This window comes from Archocentrus centrarchus, chromosome 24 (genome assembly GCF_007364275.1).
Source record: "Archocentrus centrarchus isolate MPI-CPG fArcCen1 chromosome 24, fArcCen1, whole genome shotgun sequence".
In the NCBI taxonomy this organism is placed as follows: Eukaryota; Metazoa; Chordata; class Actinopteri; order Cichliformes; family Cichlidae; genus Archocentrus; species Archocentrus centrarchus.
In genome coordinates, this window is record NC_044369.1 from 4,493,655 (window position 1) to 4,515,456 (window position 21,802).

Sequence of the window (21,802 nt, forward strand, 5' to 3'; positions counted from 1 at the left end):
AAAGTGCATTTATTTAACATGTTTGTTAGTTTGTAACTAAATGCAAGCAGAAAGCATAAATTCAGGCCAAAGGGAATATTCAGTCTGTAAAATGATCAAAACTGTTGGGAAAAAAATATTCATGTTTTCATGTTTTTGCCAATATCTAAACATTCTCAATATTTCAAATAGTATCAAAGACCTCCTGCATTCTTAAATTGGATGGATGGATGGATGGATGGATGGATGGATGGATGGATGGATGGATGGATGGATGATCAAAAATCTCATGAATGAATTACAAGCAACACCACAACAAAATATTCCTTTGTTGTTGTTTTTTTAACTTAAAATACATGCTATACTTGCTAATCTAAAGTCACATTTTAACATATGCATTTCACAAAACTGTAAAGAGTTGTAAAGCGTTGACATGTTTAGCTTTGGAAAAAACCCCGAGACAACAAACTCAAACATCTGTTACACTGACGTCAGTTTCAGATATAAAGGAGGAAGCAAAGAAAACTTATTAACACATTTACATTAGATCAAAATCAAATTAGAGGAAAAATGTCATCAAAGTCTTTGAAATATCTTTTTTTAACTTAGGGTTGCATATTATGACTATGCTAGGTTTACATGATTTCACCTCTATTGTTCCCAGGTTGGATACCATTGATCAAAACCTTCAGCAGCGCACAAATACACCAGCCTTCACAGGTATAATATAATAATAATAATAATAATAGTAATTATTCATTTTTGGCAGATAATTACACATTCTTGAAAAAGCACATGTATTTTTTCCCTTCAAGGCACAACATAGCAGTTATGCAAAAAATTATTATAGCCACCAAAAGCAAAATTAGAAAAATAAGTGACGTCATCTTCAAACCTGAGAAAAAGAATAAAAGAGCAGCGAGTCATCAGGGATCATTTACAACACAACCAATCCAATATTAGAATATTAAATTCCTTCATGAAAAGTTTTGGCCATCATCACATGAATATTTCAGATTGGTTTAACATGGTTATGCTTTGGTGGCTCTGGAATCTGAGCAATTTTTAAAGATGTAAAAAAAAACGAATCTTCCTCTAATAAATCACGATTAGAAGGCTAGTGTGACCACACTCGGTGTCCAGTAAAATTACATTATATGGATGATGAAAAGAAAATATCCTTCAAAATCAGATTTTATTCTAATATCAGGAACACACAGAGAAGGATTTCCCTCAAAAACACTGTTGATTTGCAGAATACTGGCTAAATGACTTAGATGAAAAAACATAGTCGTACTTACAGTGTTGTAAGTTTTCGCGGAAAGTGGTGTGAAAGGAAATCATCTGGAAGGAAGGAAGGAAGGAAGGAAGGAAGGAAAGAAATCATCTTTGTTGAAAAATATTAAGTATACAAAGTATGCAAATATTACAGAAATTAACAAATCAACTAGTCTACCCCAACCCTCCCACCCATAAACACACACACACACACACCATCAAGATAAACCAACCAATAAAAACACATTTTGAGACCATCAGCAGTTATAGTTTGAATAGCTCCTCCAAAGCCCCATTAATTCTACAAGGTATCCACATTATTCCTAAGTTACCATCCATTTAAACATGGAAATAACATCCATTAGAACACCACCCTTGAACTCATTCCTGCTGGTTAGCCTGACCCAAAAGAAAATTAACTAAAACGTCCTTCATGCTACATACACTGGTCCCAGGATAAAGGCGTCAACAGGAACAAACCTCCCCAATCTGACCACACAAAGTTCTAAAACACACTTCAGTCTATATGAGTTTCACATAAACCAATGGACAGCCCTCCCCTCAGTCTGAACTTAGCCGGATCAAGAAACGGTTTGTTGTTGAGATTTGTCAAAGTCCAGGATCCCTATAGCATTCCCAGCCCCAGTCGTCCAGGTATCCTCAACAGGGCACAGTTTGGCTCCCTGGTTTTGCTCACCCCTTCATGCAGCTCCTTCACCTGCAGTTATTCTCCTGCTAGGAAGCTTTAAACAGTGCCTGATCTTCTTTTCAGCTACTCTCTTCTCGAGGCCAAAGAAAGGGGAGCTGGAAGTGTTCGTTCCTTTGAGCATATTGACTCTAGCACTGACAAAGACCCCTTTAGCTTTATCCTGCAAGCAAACCCCCAGGTTTTTGCAGAACTCCAACAATTGTTGCCTTTTCTCAGTACAACACCCCCAACCCCATCCCCACAATTCCAGCCTCCAAATCACCGATACTTTGTTTCATCAGCTTGCTTACTCTTCAGCTCTGCAGAGGACAGAGCAGAGCAGAGAAAAATAATCTGATCTCTACCTTCCTCACATCCCACCAAACCCTCACAGAACCAAAACCCTACTTATTCTGTTTCCACACCTGCCAAAAATCTCTGAAGCTCAAACAAAAAGTAGCATCTTGCAAAGATAAATGTGTGAAAATTTGCTATTTTTGGCACATTCTGGGGGGGCTGGGGGTACCCTTAGAAGAATTCAAGCCAAATCAAACTACATTTATATTCAAGGTATTGTTAATAATCATGGGAACTTAGAAAAACCAAGTTATGAAACAGATTTTTCTTCAATTAAGCAAAATGTGGTAAAATTTGCTATTTGGGGTACCCCAGATATTCAGTCAGGACACTAAGTTTTAACTTTTCCTCTCTATTGATAAACTTTGTAATAGATCAGTAACTTACCTGCTTATCAGGAACCCGCAAAAATGTCTGCACATCATGCCACATGATATCGTTGCGGTTGCAATCGAGGAATTTGCCTTCATAAAACAGACAGTCCACAGTGAGGCGAACATTCGGATTGTTCACCTGTCTGCGGCTTTCACCTGGAACACGATCACAATCGAAGGTATGATGCATCACCACCAGAATTGCTGGTTTGCCAGCTGAAAGCACAAAGATTACAGGATGATATGATTCACAAACAAGACAGCAAAAATGTTTATTCCATCAAGTCAGTTGCGTTTTCTCTTCAGTCATTTAGAAATATTTGAAACAACATAACTAATAAATGGATGTATTCAAGCTGTTTGTGGCTCTGTGTGAAATGTGATCCTTCTGCTCACCTCCCAGTTTAAAATCTTTTGTATACACTCAGAGATTCATATGAATGGTGTGTGTGTGTGTGTGTGTGTGTGTGTGTCCAAACTTTTGACTGGTACTGTTTATTAACCCACATAAGATATCAAATTTTTTGCCCTTCTGAGAACCTGAGGAACCAGTTTCTTATGTTTCATATTTCATATTGCAAAAGTTGATATTTATTTAAATATCCGTCATATACAGGTACTTTTCTCAGCATACCCTCCGATAATTACCGTATTTTCCGGAGTATAAGTCGCACTTTTTTTCATAGTTTGGCTGGGGGTGCGACCTATACTCCGGAGCGACGTATATGTGACATTTATAACACATAAACCAAAATACTCCAGCCACTTGACAGCTCCGTGAACTGCAGCTTTAAGGCAGTCTTGCGTAACCTGTGGGCGCAGTGGATGATGGATGGAGAGCACAGCTTAACGGCAACTGGGAGAATGCGCCACCCAACTTTCCTGGAAGTCATTGGATGGATCAAGAAAACATGGGCTTCAGTGACAACCAAACCATCCTGTTGGGATTCAGAAAGGCTGGAATAATTGGAACTGCAGCTGACGACGAGTCTGACTAACGCGACACAGAAGAGGAAGCGGCGCTTCGTCTACGGAGTGTACGGAGTTGTTTAGAAGTGACACCGAGGATGAAGAATTCAATGGATTGATGGTTTGGTTAACTTGTTAGTATGTTCTTTATGCTATGGTTATCTGAATAACTTAATGTTACGTTAACATACCGAACGCGTGTTCGTTGTGCGTCATGTAGCTGAATGTGCTACGTTAGCATAACGTAGGTGTAACCGTGTTCGTCCTGTTCTTTAATCCATTATTATTTTAAATTGCCGTTCAAGATGGAATTTCTGCTCTGGGTCTCGGATTCTATCAACCCCCCCACCCCCCCAAAAAAAAGTGCGACTTATAGTCCAGTGCGACCTATATATGTTTTTTTCTTCTTTATTATGCATTTTTTGGCTGGTGCGACCTATACTCCGGAGCGACGTATAGTCCGAAAAATACGGTATTTACAGTATGAGTTTGAATCTCTGCTCAATAATTAAATATAGCTTTTCTTACAAGGCATGTTGTCCAGGGCCTCTGCGATGTTCGTTCCAACTCGCGAAACAACAGGACAGAAAACCAGAATGTAGTCGCATCCTTCTGCAGAGGTCACCTCTATTTGGCCAACACGGCTCAGCTTCTTAACAAAGAAACGATGAGCATCACTTGTGTTTCCTGCCTTGAAGACAAAGAACTTTTTCCCCAAAGCTAAAGATGGATGAAGAAGAAAATTTCAGTCATTCTTCATAATTTTGTGCAGCCGCAAAGCTTGAAGCAGAGAAACACTGACAAAAATGACACTGTGAAAGTTTCAAAATTATCTGAAAAACACATGAACATGTAGCTCTGCAATGTCTTTTCAGAAATGAAATACAAGGTAACACACACACACACACACACACACACACACACACACACACACACACACACACAGACAGTTAACTGTAAGCATGTGAGAATAAAATGGGGGTTTTGTAGTCTGTTTTTGAATTGGCACAACTGTAACTGACCTCAGGTCAGCAAACAAACAGTGACTGAAAGCACCCTCAGCACACTTACAGATAATTAGATCTGATGAGCTCTAATGAAAATCTATCTGAGCAGACTCAGGTGCCGTTTACACGAAGCCGTTTTCACTGGAAACGGTGTCGTTTTGATGCGTTTCAGCCTTTCGTTTACACGATGGCGTTTCAGAAACGATCCGCGTTTACACGAGGACATGTGAAACGATGAAAACGATGTAGTTCCCATGCCAGGCCACAAGTTGGCGTTGGTTTTCTCTTTGCAAAGTTTGTTTACGCAAGACGCGCATGCGTGGAGTGACACAGTAGGTAGTGCGGCAAATTGTTCATTACTTACAAAACGGCCAATGTGAGAGGTTTTGTGTGGACCAATGATGAGGTTGGATCGCTGCTGCACACAACGCTGAATTACAAAACGGTAAAAACACAGGAAAAGCATAAGAAGCACTCGTGAATCCGCGAGTACTGTTTATCAGTTTGCGCGTGCGCGAAAAACTGGCCGTCGCAACCATAGTGCGCATGTGCGAGTCGAGCGTTTTCAAATCACCCCGGTTTCAAGTGTTTACACGAAAACGCAAGCCGGTGCGTTTCTGAAACGCTCCACTCTGGACCCCGTTTCTGAGGTGCCGTTTACACGAGACCGTTTTCATTTTGAAACGGTGTCGTTTTGATGCGTTTCGGCCTTGCGTTTACACGACAACGGTGTCGTTTTGATGCATTTCGGCCTTCTGTTTACACGACAACAGAGTGAAAACGATGTGTTTCAGAAACGGGGTCCAGAGTGGAGCGTTTCAGAAACGCACCGGCTTGCGTTTTCGTGTAAACACTTGAAACCGGGATGATTTGAAAACGCTCAACTCGCACATGCGCACTATGGTTGCGATGGCCACAGTTTTTCGCGCACGCGCAAACTGATAAACAGTACTCGCGGATTCACGAGTGCTTCTTATGCTTTTCCTGTGTTTTGACCGTTTTGTAATTCAGCGTTGTGTGCAGCAGCGATCCAACCTCATCATCGGTCCACACAAAACCTCTCACATTGGCCGTTTTGTAAGTAATGAACAATTTGCCGCACTACCTACTGTGTCACTCCACGCATGCGCGTCTTGCATAAACAAACTTTGCAAAGAGAAAACCAATGCCAACTTGTGGCCTGGCATGAGAACTACATCGTTTTCATCGTTTCACATGTCCTCGTGTAAACGCGGATCGTTTCTGAAACGCCATCGTGTAAACGAAAGGCTGAAACGCATCAAAACGACACCGTTTCCAGTGAAAACGGCTTCGTGTAAACGGCACCTGAAACACATCGTTTTCACTCTGTTGTCGTGTAAACAGAAGGGCGAAACGCATCAAAACGACACCGTTGTTGTGTAAACGCAAGGCCGAAATGCATCAAAACGACACCGTTTCAAAATGAAAACGGTCTCGTGTAAACGGCACCTCAGTGGGGGGAAGTTTCTGCATGTGAGCTTTTTTTTTTTTGATGAAAGTGTAAATGTCAGATAATCAGATCAGTTATTTCCTGCTGCTGCTCACAGAATCTGTTTAAACCACAGAAATCATCATGTGCTGCAGTATGTTCATTTCTAGCCTCTTCATTTGTGTCATATTTTCACAACAAAAGTCTACTCGTCATCTGTGGTAGCAGTGAGACATTTAAAGATGCATTAAGTTTGCGAGCAATGTTGGTTCATCCAAAACGAGACGTAAGCATGAAGAATCTGCATCCTCCTCTCTCTCACCAACCCTCTGCATTCCCTCTTTCATTACATCCATGAACCTCCTCTGAGGTCTTCCTCTTTTCATCCTGCCTGGTAGCTCCATCTCCAACATTCTTTGTCCAATATATCCACTATCCCTCCTCTGCACATCCCCAAACTGTTTCAGCCTCGCCTCTCTAACTTTTTCTCCAGAATGCTCAGCCTGAGTTGTCTCTCTGTTCTAATTTTGTCCCTCCTGCTCACTCCCAGTGAAAATCTGAGCATCTTCAATTCTGCCACCTCCAGCTCAGCCTCCTGTTTTTATTTTTTTGTCACTGCTACTGTCTCCAAATGCTACATCATAGCAGGTCTCAATAGCATTTTGTAAACCTTCTCTTTCATTCTTGCTGCTCTCCTTCTGTCACAAACCACCCTGACACTCATCTCCACCCACTCCATCCTGCCTGCACTCTCTTCTTCGTCTCTCTTTTGCACTGGCATTTAAACTCATCTATCTTCACTATTTCTACTACTTGTATGTTCACCTCTCTGTCTCCCTCTTATTCACACACATGTATTCTGTCTTGCTTCTATTGACTTTCATTCCTCTTCTCTCCATACCTCCACCTTTCCAGGTTCTCTCCCACCTGCATCCTACTCTCACTACAGCTCACAATGTCATCTGCAAAGATCAAAGTCCATGGAGACTCCTGACTGACCTCATCTGTCACCTTTTCATCACCATCCTATCTGCTAAAGACACAGTGCAACTCCTTCAGACTTTCTCTTTACTTCATCAGCTCTCAAAGCAAACATTGTATCTGCAGTGCTCTTTCTCAGCATGAAGCCATACTGCTGCTCACTGATCATCACCTCTCTCCTTCAACAGCTCTTTCCTATAGCTTCATGGTTTGGCTCATCAACTTTGTCCTCTTCATAGCTGCCCCCACTTCCTCCCTGCTAATCATCTGCACTTCCTGATTCACTAACTGTCCTCCATCTTTCCTCCTCTCTTTCTTTCTCTCTCGCTCTCATTTTCTACATTCATCAACTCCTCACACTCTCTTCTCCTCGGTACATTTCCATCTCTGTCCTTGATCACACTAACCTGCTTTTCAAGGTCAATCTCTCTGCATAGTCCATCGATATAAGTTATTTCTCCTTCCTTAGTGTCCATCCTCACATACAACTTACTGGAAGCCTTTTCCTTTGGCACCTGTTTCTTTGCCCTATCCTCCCAGTATTCCTGTCTGCTTCCTTCATCTCCCACGTTTTCTTTGCCAACCTCCTCCTTTGAACACTCAGCAACTAATTATCTTGTTAACAGTCTGGTGCTGTCCAGTAGTGTGAAGTGTTTGATAAAGTAAGTAAAAAAGTAAATTTATTTTCTCACCATTTTCTTCATTTGTGTATCTAAGTAGGGATAAAGACAGAGAAAGGTGCCTTTAGTCAGAATGTAACATAGTCGAATAAATCTAGCCAGCAGGTACACATGCATCTGTGCTAATAACAGCTGCTCTGCACAAGCTTTTACTGGAACCACAAGACAAACTTAGAAGTTTATAATCTCTTAACCACAATATATAGAGATTAAACTGTTCACGGCCTGAGAGGAAACATCTAAAACAAACATTTAAGATGCTAACTTACGGAAAACTTTGAGAAGCTCTTGGTGTCTCTGGCATCTTTGTCCCTGTACTGAAGACCAGTGATCACCCCTCCCCCCACAACCACTTGTGTTTGTGAAGTCCACGTGTCAACCACTTAACAGGAACTGCAGACACAAGAAAGACTTAAGGAAATAAGATAACCACACCGCAGCAGTTACTAAAGTGTGCGATACAGAAGCAGCGGCAGTTACAATGTTGCTGTCTTTGAAACCCATACGTTTAGAACTTTGAAGTGATTATGCTATATCATGTAAAATTACAGGTAACATTTCTTCATGCTGTAACAACAACTTTTTGCTGTTTGTTCTTCTCAAATACACCAGCTCCATCCACTGGGTGGCAGTATTATAAAAAGATAACATCTGAAAGTGGATCTGTGTTATCAGCAGATTCATGGTCTAAATTCACTGTTGTGCTTAACACATTTGCTTTGCCAAGATGAGCTCTATAAACTCTCTGTAGGCTCATTCTGTTCTGTTTTGTTTTTTTATTTTGGTTTTATTATGTTTATATATGTTTAGTGTAACACAGCCGACAGGCGCTGACGGGCAGGAGAAAAGAAAAAGGAGAAAAGAAGAAGGCCTGCGGGCACAACAAACCCAGCACCAGCAGACGTTTTAGCTCATTTGAACATTGTTTGTCTCATAAACACGTCACTCTCCAAAGACTGAGCCATCGAGATAACACAAAGGTCCTGTGTGTCCATACCCATAATTTTTCAAGGTTTAAAAATTAAACTGAAATAGCTTTCATTTAATGGACAGTAAGGCTTTATCTCATGATGAGAAAATATGTGAGTTGGTGGGCGGGCGAATTGAGTGATCAGACTGATAGAGTGAAGAGTTGTGTCATATATTCGAGTATCCAGATCATATCAAACATCAAATGTTACATGTCCATGGTGATATGCTTCTTACTGCAACAAATGAGGGCGATGTGTCCAAAAATAAGTAGCCTGCAAATCCAGAAACTGGATCAGATCCATTCGGTGTTCAGTTTGGCACTAGCTCGTCATCCTGCACAACTGTGTACCAATTATAAAATGAAGCCAACAGGTTTGATGTTTAACAAAAAGGTGTTTCTTCAATTTTACTGGATTTTTTTTTTTTTTTTTTTTTACCTTGACCCATTTGTAGCAAAAATGTCATCAGGTCACTGGCCACCTGTTGTGTAAATTTGGTATAAATCGGACTGAAAATTTTTTCCTGTAATATTGTTACTAAACAGACAAACATACCAGAAACACTGTAAGTGTGTGTGTGTGTGTGGGGGGGGGGGGGGGGGGTGAGAATAAAGGACGGAGCACAAATGAAGCATGGCGGGTCACCAACTGCTGCATCGGTAGCAAAATCAAAAGACAGTGTGTAAAAGAGACAAGAAAACAGATACACAAACCAATACAGGATATTGCTCTGTGTGTGTGTGTGTGTGTGTGTGTGTGTGTGTGTGTGTGTGTGTGTGTGTGCGTGTATTATGGTATTATGAGATCACTATTAAAACTAAATTAGCATAGAGAAGCTTATGAAGCATTTGTATTTATTCCTGGAAGTACTTTACCCCAGAAGTAGCACAAAGAGAGCGTAAGCTTTAGATACATCCGCCTGCTCCAGATCCACATCTATGATCATGTTTCCCCCAAAAATGTTGTGTAGAATTAATGTCCAGACCAGGTTAACGATGTTGAAATACTATATTCACTGCATTCAATGTTTCATGTATTAGAACTTCCTGAATAATTTTTGTAATAAAAGAATAAATAAAGTACTCAGACGTCACTCTTTCTGTGGCAGTTTTATCAAAACAGCACAATATATCAGTGTTTCACTTCTTATACAGTTCCTGCACACTCTTCACACAATCAGCTGCACATACTTCACACACCAGGTGTTGTTAATCCGGGTGAGGCGACGACTCGTTGTCATGAAAATGAGCTTATAGTTTGTTGTCTCACGGTCCTATTTGTTTTCTTATTTCATGTCTAAAATAATAGATCATACATGCAGCACCCACAATTCCAACTACCCAGGGATTCTTCAAATCTAAAATAGAGGGAAAAAAGAGCAATGAATCATCTCAGATGATTTTTACAGCTCAAACAATCCAGAGTTGGTATTAGAATATTAAATTCTCTGATTTAAAAACTTTAAAACTGTATAGTCTTCTCTGACATTTACAGCAATGCTGCACACAGCTTTGTTGACTCAGTCTTAATTCATCAGCAAGTAGGTTTTATTCTAACATGCCAGATTATCAATAAGGATAAAATCAGTACAATCATACTTACATGTGACTGTTTTCCAGAAAAAGACCTAAAAAAGAAATTAAGAAAATGTGTTATAATCGCTTTATTATACTGTCAATATCAAGTCAAAATAATTGCGTATAAACCTGGTTATAAGAATCTCATGAGAATCTTGTCATTACCTGGATAATGGAAACTTCCAAAATCCTCCGGAATTCATCAAACATCCTGTCGTTAAGTTTGCAGTCGAGGAGTTCGCCCTGATGAAACAGGCAGTCCACGGTGAGGCGGACAGCCTGGTCCTGCACGTGTCGCCGGCTTTCAGCTACAACATAATGAGGACTGAAGGTTGGATGCATCACCACCAGAATGATTCGTTTACCACCTACAACCATGGAGACCAGAGGGTGACGTGATTCAGAAAAGACTGAGTCCATCCAGAGCTACTAAAACCACTGTCATTACACAAGAAACAACACTGCCATATTTCTTAGTGTATCCGCCCACACTTACTTAGAAGCATTAATCACTTCACAATATTAGTGAAGACAGCTTTAAAGCTCATTTCATTTGGCATTTCTTACGCGGCATGGAGTTCAGGGCCTCTGCGATGTCCGTTCCAACTCGTGAAACAACAGGACAGAAAACCAGAAGGAAGTCGCATTCTTGGAGTGTGTTCACCTCTTTTTGGCCAAAATCTCTCAACCTTTCAACAATGTAACGATGAGCCCCGTTTGTTTGTCCTGCCTCAAAGACAAATAACTTTTTCCCCCGAAGCTAAAGGTGGATGAAAGAGAAAACCTGGGTCATTGTTGAAGCGGATGAAGGAAATACATCAACCTTTTCACCTCAAAAATAGAGACAACAACAACAAAAGAAAAAAGACATCATTGTATTTCTTGTGTTTTCCTTTACGTGTGTGTTTGTTACTTGTGTATCATGATCTGTGTCAGCAAAATTTGCCTTTTTGCATTCATTTTTTTAATGAATGAAAGTGCACGTCAGCAGATCAAACGTGTAAAGTGTGCTATTTCCTGGTTAAACCTGTAGAAACGTTGGTGAATATACTTTAAGTTCAACCCCCAAGACACGCACGCACGCACACACACACACACACGCATCTTATTTCCCTCGTCTCTGCCAGTTTCCTGTTTAGCTGCAAAATGTTGCATCGACCAGCTGTCTGCTGCATGGCGCCATCATGTGCTGCACAGTAATAAACTTATTTTCTCACCATTTTTCTTCTTTCTTTTCTCTAATAAGGAAGAAGGGGGAACAGAAAACAGCCATTAGTCAGAATAAATGTTTAATAAATACAACCAGCAGGTAAAACATGAGCTAACTGCTCTGCACAAGCGTTTACTGGAACCGAAAGACTGAAAACAACCTTAGCCGAGTGTAATCGCTATGCATAGTAGAGATTCAGCAGTTCACAGCCTTGCACGCTTAGTTAATGATATTTTAAGAAGCTTACTTACGAAAGAGGTTGATAATTTCGTTGCGTCAGTCGCCCAAGTCTCCCCACACAGAAGACACGCAGAGCCCGCCCCCTCCCCCGCTCACTGTCCCTGCAGCACTTTCACTTTTGATTTGAGGAAGCAGCGCCGGTGTTGCGCCACCGGTCCAGACCGGAGCTGCGGGGATGAGAATGACTCCGCAAGTGTTTCGAGAGAGAAAAGACAGAAACAGCAGGAGGCGGGAGCTGCTGAAAAATGATCCATGAAAAACAATACACCGTGTAATGCTGATTACACCCACTGGGAGGCAATGTTAAAATTAAAAAATCTCAAAGCAGATATAATTGGAATAAAGAACGTATAAAACACCAACTTACTGAAAAAAATTAATGTCCCCCAACTCACCAGTCTGTTTAACCCACAGACTGTTTATAAAAGAATCACGTGATTTCACTGATTGGTTAATCGTGTCTTGTCATAAAGTCTACATTTTTAGCGGTTTCACCACCAGCATGTGATGGACAAGGGCTGGGTGTGACTGAGAAACACACTGCATGCTCACATGGTATCAACCTGTCAATCATCAAATAGGCCCACCCTAACGCACACCCTGCTTTTTCATTTTTTGTGTCTCTAAGAGATCACGCTGGGCTGACACCACAAACAAGTAGAGATTCCTGTTACGCTGCCTTTTAGTAAAGCTAAAGTTCAGTGCATTCTAACGTTGGGTCTCCAATGCTCCAATTATGCAGCATTTGTAACATTGGTCAGCAGTTGACAATCTGATTACTTACAGGAGAGAAACAATCCAACAACAAATACACAAAGAACAACTCCTGCATACAAAATATTGCATATGTAAAAATGTAGAAGTATCAGGAAAATGTAGTTAAGTATAAATGCTCAAAGGCTATAAGTTCAACTGAATCTGAGTTTATTCACTTTGGAGAGCTGCTTATTATTATGGTTAATAATAATATGTCTTATATATTATTATTCTTTGTATTAATAAGTAAAAGGTTATTTATCATTAAAACAATGTTACACTGAGAAGCAACACAATTATGATAGACTTTTATTTATTCTTCATGAGTGACATAATTATAATAAACTCAGGATAATTATTTCACAGTTTTTTTTTTATTTATAACTCCAGAAACCTGAAACACACAATAAGCTTACATAAAGTCACATTTTAATATGTTTCACAAACATTTTTTAAAACATTTCACAAACCTTTTATAGCAATATGGGGGTTGGGGAGAATACTTCACTGAAGAATTGCAAAGAGACTACATCAGCCTTCAAAACATGCATGATGCAACACATTTATTTAATAATTTCCAGGAAAATGTGCTGCTGTTATCTAGTACACGGCCTTCTTTTGCTTTGGTCATGCTTCTTACTGACAGCCCTGATGGTTCTTCTGGTTCTTCAGTAAAGTGGATATGAAACACTGCATGTACGAAGGCTTTTTAAGATTTAAGTGTTTACAGTTGTTTTTTAGAGCATGTGTAGCGCCATCTTGTGCCTGTACAAAATGTGACATCTCTGGGTTACATGGTTGTTTGTTCCCATTTTCCCTCTCGGGTCCAGTGCACCCAGCGGTGCAATCAGCTAGCACAGCAGACCTCTGCAAGACGCCATCAGCACTATTGTTTTTCCCCAAGCACATCCAGTTTACAGCAGAACAGGTTACTACATACACATCACACCACAAACATAAGTTTCTTCCCAAAGCACAGAGAAATTAATCTCTTTCCTTCACTGACATTTGGGCTTCGCTTGTTTGTTTGTTTGTTTGTTTGTTTGTTTGTATTGATCTGACACACACATCAGTCTGTTCTACCTGCAGACATGCTGATGGACTGGCACAAGATGGCACGTTTCTACTCTGTTTATCTACACAAGTTACTGGAAGGCTCACTGATGCATTCATTCAAGCATCTTTTTCTATGAGTAAATGTTTTTCTTTTTAACATTAAAACACTCACATCAGGATTTTAGAATCTTACCCAAGGATACATCAGCATGGAGTTCAGAATCCAATCTTCCAATTAGTAAATGACCTATAAATATTCCAGAAAGGGACCTGAAAAGAAGAAGAAAAAAAGCAGACAAAATCATTTTAAGTGGAGAATTTGCAACAATCAAACTGCAACATGTGAAGCCTAACAGCAGTGGCCCACAGTCACAATACCTTATTCAAAATATCAATATGAGTTAAGTACATCAAGTTGGTACCTTGGAAACTCCAAAACTCTTCCAGATGTTACCCTGCGCAATATCATTGAGACTGCAATCAAGGAGTTGGCCCTCATAAAACAGGCAATCCACAGTGAGGCAGACATTTGGGTCGTTCACCTGCCTGCAGCTTTCAGCTACAACATGCTGGCGATTGAAAGTGTGATGCATCACCACCAGAATGACTGGTCTACGCACTGCGAGCACAGAGACAACAGGATCAAATTATTCAGAAAAAAGTGAAAAACATGAGTTATGTTACTGAGTTATGTTAAGACATGGTCATATCCATCCATCCGTCCATCCATCCAGCCATCCATCCTCTTCTGTCTACTTATCCAACTGAGAATCTCGGGGAGACGCCCAACTCTCACACAACAGAACTGGACACCAAAGCATGCTGAGTCATGTGCAGGTAACTTTCAGTTTCTTACCTTGACATTTCTCATGATACCTTGCACCAACTGAGAATGTAGAAGTTTAAATCACTTCCCCACAGTTGAGATGACAAAAGAAAACAAGTGTGACTGAACATTTCTTACGAGGTATGTTATCCAGAGCCTCTCCGATGTCTGTCCCAACTCGGGAAACAGCAGGACCGAAAACCAGGAGGTAGTCACATTCTTCTGGCGTGAACACCTCAGTATGGCTGATTGTTGTGAGCCATCTAACGATGGGTCGATGAGCCCCGTTTGTGTTTCCTGCCTCATAGACAAAGAATTTTTTCCATGAAACTAAAGATGAAAGAAGGAGAAAATTAGGTTAATGTTTCAGCTGTAACATAATTTTGTTCAGGAACATTAACTGAACCAGATGAAGGAAAATCTTGACAGAAGTTAGACTGTCTATCAGGGACTTTTTACAAAATTAATCACTAAACACAGATTCTGCTGCAGTGCTTTCACTTTAAATTGGTTATAAAAGCACTTCACAATTATTACTGATAATATAAAACAACTGGCATGAGTATATTTAACTGATATCTGATGTAATTAGTAAATACAGTTTTTAAATCTGGTAAGTTCACTTATTTTCTCACCTTGCTGCTCTTCCATGTCTCTGAAGGAGGATAAAGAAACAGAAAGAAACTTTTAGTCAGCATAATTTACCACATTAAATAACCACAGCCAGGCGGTCAATATGCATCACAAATTCTCTTTAGTAGCAGCTGCTCTGTAGACGTTTTCAGTGGCATAAAAATACCTTAGAGCTAATAATCTGTAATATTATCTCTAATCTGTATCACAGCATCACAGGGTTGCAGAGGAACATAAAGAATATAAAGAAGGTTACTTACAAAATAGCTTGATAATTTCTTAGTGTCTCTGACATATCCTTCCACACACTGAAGTAAAATGAGAACTCCTCCTAGTCACTGCAACACTTTCACTTTCACAGGAACTGCAGAGATCCATCAGTCCATCCATCCATCCCATGGTATCAACCTGTCAATCATCAAATAGGCTCACCCTACTGCACACCTTGCTTTTTCATTCTTTGTGTCTCTAAGAGATCACGCTGGGCTGACACCACAAACAAGTAGAGATTCCTGTTATACTGCCTTTTAGTAAAGCTAGGTTCACGCGGGTGGTTGGTGCGTTCTAACGTTGGGTCTCCAATGGCAGTCTTCACAGTCACAAAAAAGCGACACTCACACAGATGTCCACACGGAGTCTCGTGCTCACCAGCAGATTGTCACTTGGACCCAAGCTGACCCAGGTATACTCACTGACATGAAAATTGAAACATGCCTTTAACTGGTGTCATAATGTACAAAAGGAGCATTATGACATATTCAGATACTTAAAACTAGTGACTGAGATCATAAACTGATCAGGAAAGTGTTCTCAGACCAACAATGCAGAACTGTCCTGTTTAGAAAAAGTGCAGGATTAAGGAACTCCAGCACTAGCTTCATTTTTTTAAGACCCTCTGTGCATTTTACTACATTTTTTGGCAACAACATATAATAACATGGGCACACTTTTGTTGCTGTAATCCTCAGTGGGTGTTCTGTAAATCAGCAGTATTTGTCTCCATCTTTGCTGATTTCCATCCCTCTGTGTTGCTGCACAACACATTCAAACAAAAGCTCAACTTTTCATAAAAAGTAACACATGAGCACAGTGAGCGCCTGTACTTGTAACAATGGTGTCTGTGGGCTATAACATTAATAATTTTCTACAAACTAATGCATGTTGTGCATGTGGTTTGCAATTAATCAATTTTTAGTCTCTCTCTAATCATTAAATTATATCATAACTCATGTTCTAAAGTTTTAGTAACTTTTTTATTAACAAGCTGTCAATAAGAAGAACCTTTTGGTTGCCACATCATGAATAAAACTTTTCAGCTGATTGCCCATAAGAACACTTGGCTTTATAATATGGTTGTGTCCAGTTTTTAACAGTTTGTTAGATTAGATAGATTTTAGATTAGATTAGATTAGCCTTTTTTTAATCATTAAGACAATGTTACAGTGACAAGCAACACAGTTATGATAGACTTTTATTTACTATTCATGAGTGACATAATTATAACAAACTCAGCACAATTTTTTCACTTTTTTTTATTTATAACTCCATAAATATGAACCACATAATAAGCAAAACCTTTTAGAGCAATATTGGGGGGGGGTAGACCACAGGGTAATTTTTGATCTTAAGTTTGTAGCTGATTACAAAAATAATGCAAGGGTACAGTAAGCTGCTGTCAGGGGGTGACCCAACTTGCTCCCTTGACCTCCTGGTCAAGACCCTGGGCCCTATCGGGTTCTCAGACCATTAAGCCCCCTGATGTTCCTTCCTGAGAGAGCTGAGTGCAGCGACCTGCTCACCAGGAACTGTGATTCTGCTCACTGAAATAAAATATTTAAGCCCTGGGCAGAGCCTCTATCCCCTTTATTCCCAAAGTGGAGCAGAGAGAGCAGCTCTTCTCCTTCCTAGAGCTGGGGCTGAAGTTACCCCTTTCAAGCTGTCACCCTCAAGTATCACAGGACTACAAGAAACCAGCGGGAATAACGCAACACAACAAGAAATGCCTTTTAGAGAGTTAATTCCTTTCCTATTTATTAATAGAAATAGATAACAAGCTTACAATAAAATGCACTAAGAAGACTTGACAGTCGCTGTACAATGTTCCAAAAAGGGAAAAAATAACAACAGGAACTTCTGCTCTAACTAATATCCTCCTCTCTTACTGATTCAAAAAAGCCCCCAAAAACAACAACCCTGAAAAAGCCCTCGCATCTTCAGCATCAGTTCTCTTTATAGGGAGGTGTCTTCCTCTTTTATGTCAGCATATATGTAAAGGATTATATGGGATATATGTATATAAGATGTAGATAAAAGAATTTTTTTTCCATATTACATATAAATCAAATACTGATTACAATGATTAAAGAAAAATAAGAGAAAAATAAAAACAATAAAGCAAAAGAATAAACCAATACATCAGCACAGTATGAATCTCCTCTCTTTTTCCTACTCAGCAACTTTCTGCCTCTTGCTACCTCTGACTTCCTGGTCCTAGACTTCACACACAGAGAAGGTGCAGTAGCAGCTGCGCACTTATGTCTGTCCCTCATCTCTGTCCTTATCCTGCTTCTAAACAGCTCTGCCTGCTTTAAAACAATGGGTTATACACATAGACACGTCATAGAAAAACAGATACAAGCATATCAAAACTTCTCTTTTCTTTTTTTTTGAATATATAATGATTACTACTATAAATCAAAGAAACTTAAAAAGGATTAAAAAGAATTACTTAAGGCTGAGATGATATTAGAAAAAAATTAAAGAAAAATAAGAGCATGTCTATACTCTATTACTGCTCATGAATCAGTTCTTTTATTTGCTTTGCAAGATGTGGATGTCTGCTATTATGCTTTTTATGTATTTGTTTTTTGACATACAAAACCTCCAACAGGGTGTTACATCACTGAAGAAGAAGCACAAAGAGATTAAGATTTCAGGCCCAGTTTCCCATACAGGGATTATGTCTAATCCTGGACTAAATACTTTTTCCTCTTGTGGTCCTCACTGACTTTTTCCTTTTAGTCTAGGACCATGCTTAATCCATGACTGGGAAACCAGCTCTAAGTGTTTACTGTTAGTTTTTAGAGCATGTGTAGCGCCATCTTGTGCCAGTCCAAAACGTGACATCACTGGGTTACATGGTTGGTTGGTTGGTTGATGCTAACAGACTTATATTAGGTTATGTTAGCTAATTAGTGACAGAACAATAACTCAGTGGAAAACAAGGAAACTAAAACTAAAAAGCTAAGAGGCTCACTTTTGTACTGCTGCACTGAGTTTCATGTTAAAAACCTTCACCGTCCACCTCTGTCTCTTCAACAGTGAGTGGTTCTTTGTAGTTTATAAATGACTTTGTGAATGAGGACAGCGTGGAGGAGAGCCTGTTTGAGCAACGCTGTTTGATAGTGGAGATAAGAATTTGTAAAATAAAACAAGGAAATAAGGTCTCCAAATGTGACAAAAAGTGTTGTTTCTTTGTTTGTTTGTTTGTTTGTTTTGGTCTGACACACACATCACTCTGTTCTCCCTGCAGACATGCTGATGGACTGGCACAAGATGGCGCTACACATGCTTTAAACACTTAAATGCAGCTTCACAGACAGACTTAAATCTATGAGGTTTTTAATTAGCCTTTATGCATGTGATGCTTCATGTCCACTTTAAATGGACTGGTACTTATACAGCACTTCTTTTTTTTTTTACTCCGTTTATCTACACATATAACTGGAAGGCTCACTTACTAATTCATACAAGCATCTTTTTCTATGACTGTTTTTTTAACATTAACACAATCACACATGCATCAGGGAAAACTCAGGTTTTAGAATCTTGCCCAACTAAACATTGGCATGGAGATCTTCCAGTTAGTAGATGACCTGCTCCTGAACCACGGTTACCCTAAATGCTTGTTAGGGTAACTATGGTTACCCGGAGCAGGCTCGGCCGCATATGATGTACAAAGCCAGATAATGACTACAGTGACAAAACATCCAAATAAAGTGCAAACTGCAAGTCTCTTCCACCCTAAAACAAAGAAAAACAAAGTCATTAAACATGGTATCCTTTACAACAGAATGCAAAAACATAATGACAACAGCAGCAATAATAATAATCATCATCATCATAATCACAATAATAACAATAATAATTTTTAACTGATTTCTCAGCAATTGCAGACAGAACTACACAAGTCACTATTTTACTCTGAATGTGGCCTTTAAGTAAAGTGTAAATGTAGAGCTGAAAGATAATGTAAGTAAAAATTCATGGTTACAGTCACACTTACTCTGCTGAATCCAGTTTCTACAGTCAAAGACCTGAAAGGAAGAAGAAAAAGTGAGTATACAAAATAAAATTTGTAACAGTTAAACTGCAACGTGTGAATCCTAACAGCTTTGGACCACAGTGACCTTATTCAAAATTTCAATATCAGATAAGTACATAAAATTAGTACCGAGGAAACTCCAAAACTCTTCCAGATGTTACCCTGCGCGATATCATTGAGACTGCAATCAAGGAGTCGGCCCTCATAAAACAGGCAGTCCACAGTGAGGCGGACATTTGGGTCGTTCACCTGCCTGCAGCTTTCAGCTACAACATGCTGGCGATCGAAAGTGTGATGCATCACCACCAGAATGACTGGTCTACGCACTGTGAGCACAGAGACAACAGGATCAAATTATTCAGAAAAAAGTGAAAAACATGAGTTATGTTACTGCATCTCAAGCTGCGGGACATAAAAGCTGTATGTAAAGATGGCAGTTACAGTCACAGACCATTATATTATTCCATCCATCCAGCCAGCCATCCATCCTCTTCTGTCTGCTTATCCAACTGAGAATCTCGGGGAGACGCCCAACTCTCACACAACAGAACTGGACACCAAAGCATGCTGAGTCATGCGCAGGTAACTTTCAGTTTCTTACCAGGACATTTCTCATGATACCTTGCACCAACTGAGAATGTAGAAGTTTAAATCACTTCCCCACAGTTGTGATGACAAAAGAAAACAAGTGTGACTGAACATTTCTTACAAGGTATGCTGGCCAGAGCCTCTCCGATGTCTGTCCCAACTCGGGAAACAGCAGGACAGAAAACCAGGAGGTAGTCACATTCTTCTGGCGTGAACACCTCAGTATGGCTGATTGTTGTGAGCCATCTAACGATGGGTCGATGAGCCCCGTTTGTGTTTCCTGCCTCATAGACAAAGAATTTTTTCCATGAAACTAAAGATGAAAGAAGGAGAAAATTAGGTTAATGTTTCAGCTGTAAAATTATTTTATTTAGGAAGATTAATTGAACCAGATGAAGGAAAATCTTGACAGAAGTTAAACTGTCTATCAGAGGCTTTTTACAAAGATAATCACTAAGCACAGATTCTGCTGCAGTGCTTTCACTTTAAATGTGAAGTTTCAGTTATAACAGAAAATGAAACTTAGCAAAAGCAGGGTGCGTCTTTTTCCTGCCTTTGTGTATTTTTTTTATATCTTCAATTCAAGCACGAGAATATTAACTTTTCCTACAACAGTTTCTACATCTCCTTCATTACTGATGACGCACAAGCACCAGTTATAGTCAGTCATTAATAATTATTTACTCCATAAGCTAATTATGTACCATCCTTTAAACCATGATTCTACAAAGTAACTCATCTGAATCCAAACATTTTGAACAAACAGGCTGAATTTCTACTCTGAATTTCTAACATTTGGTTATAAAAGCACTTCACAATTATTACTGATAATATAAAACAACTGGCATGAGTATATTTAACTGATATCTGATGTAATTAGTAAATACAGTTTTTAAATCTGATGAGTTCACTTATTTTCTCACCTTGCTGCTCTTCCATGTCTCTGAAGGAGGATAAAGAAACAGAAAGAAACTTTTAGTCAGCATAATTTACCACATTAAATAACCACAGCCAGGCGGTCAATATGCATCACAAATTCTCTTTAGTAGCAGCTGCTCTGTAGACGTTTTCACTGGCATAAAAATACCTTAGAGCTAATAATCTGTAATATTATCTCTAATCTGTATCACAGCATCACAGGGTTGCAGAGGAACATAAAGAATATAAAGAAGGTTACTTACAAAATAGCTTGATAATTTCTTAGTGTCTCTGACATATCCTTCCACACACTGAAGTAAAATGAGAACTCCTCCTAGTCACTGCAACACTTTCACTTTCACAGGAACTGCAGAGATCCATCAGTCCATAAATAGAGAGATGAGGATGATAACTGTTTTGAAAAAGTACCAATTTTCTTCCACTTATCCAATTCAGACTCATGGGGGGGGGCTGCTACTCTTCCACAGGAAAATTAGGCAGTTGAAGTGATTTGAACATCTGACTAGGATGCTTCCAAGATGCTTCCTCACTGACCCACCACCAAACCAGTCATGCTCAATGTTGTTGTAGCCACAGCTTCTCCAGACCCTTTAATGTCTGTCTGTGTATGTGCTCAGGATGAACCTACTCCCATCTGTAAAAAGCACAGAGCACCAGTGGTGGACCTGCCAATTGTGGTATTCTATGGCAAATGCCAATCAGGCTCCGCGGTGCCGGGTAGTGAGTATAGGGCCTACTAGAGGACACTGGGCCCTCAGGCCACCCTCATGAAGTCTGTTTTTGATTGTTTGGTAAGAGAGATGTCCTGTTGGAGGTCATTTTGAAGCTCTGGCAGTGCTCATCCAGCTCCTTCTCACACAAAGGAGCAGGTACCGGTCCTGCTGATGGGCTAAGGACCTTCTTCGGCCCTGTCCAGCTA

At 39.8% G+C, this 21,802-nt stretch overlaps 2 protein-coding genes across 2 annotated transcripts; both read right to left on the minus strand.

The window, feature by feature from the left end:
* Positions 1–66: 66 nt before the first annotated feature.
* LOC115774815 (uncharacterized) lies at positions 67–8,108 on the minus strand. Its single transcript, XM_030722233.1, has 6 exons — positions 8,033–8,108; positions 7,776–7,795; positions 4,174–4,365; positions 2,690–2,892; positions 1,281–1,323; positions 67–874 (listed from the first exon to the last, which is right to left on the minus strand). Exons 1-6 carry the CDS (start codon positions 8,065–8,067, stop codon positions 753–755), a joined length of 615 nt encoding a protein of 204 aa, XP_030578093.1. The 5' UTR covers positions 8,068–8,108; the 3' UTR covers positions 67–752.
* Positions 8,109–16,629: 8,521 nt separating this feature from the next.
* Positions 16,630–21,189, minus strand: LOC115774520 (uncharacterized). Its single transcript, XM_030721858.1, has 6 exons — positions 21,126–21,189; positions 20,868–20,887; positions 20,066–20,257; positions 19,486–19,682; positions 19,318–19,348; positions 16,630–19,055 (listed from the first exon to the last, which is right to left on the minus strand). Exons 1-6 carry the CDS (start codon positions 21,158–21,160, stop codon positions 18,925–18,927), a joined length of 606 nt encoding a protein of 201 aa, XP_030577718.1. The 5' UTR covers positions 21,161–21,189; the 3' UTR covers positions 16,630–18,924.
* Between the last annotated feature and the right edge of the window lie 613 nt (positions 21,190–21,802).

What these genes read in the sequence shown, in the direction of transcription:
- LOC115774815 (XM_030722233.1), bottom strand. Translation starts at nt 8,067, where the DNA reads ATGCCAGAGACACCAAGAGCTTCTCAAAGTTTTCC. An exon ending in ATACACAAATGAAGAAAATG is followed by an intron (nt 4,366 to 7,775) that starts GTGAGAAAATAA and finishes ATCCATCTTTAG; the next exon opens with CTTTGGGGAAAAAGTTCTTT. An exon ending in TGCGGGTTCCTGATAAGCAG is followed by an intron (nt 1,324 to 2,689) that starts GTAAGTTACTGA and finishes CCTTCCTTCCAG; the next exon opens with ATGATTTCCTTTCACACCAC.
- LOC115774520 (XM_030721858.1), bottom strand. Translation starts at nt 21,160, where the DNA reads ATGTCAGAGACACTAAGAAATTATCAAGCTATTTT. An exon ending in AGAGTTTTGGAGTTTCCTCG is followed by an intron (nt 19,349 to 19,485) that starts GTACTAATTTTA and finishes TCTTCCTTTCAG; the next exon opens with GTCTTTGACTGTAGAAACTG. An exon ending in TAGAAACTGGATTCAGCAGA is followed by an intron (nt 19,056 to 19,317) that starts GTAAGTGTGACT and finishes TCTTTGTTTTAG; the next exon opens with GGTGGAAGAGACTTGCAGTT.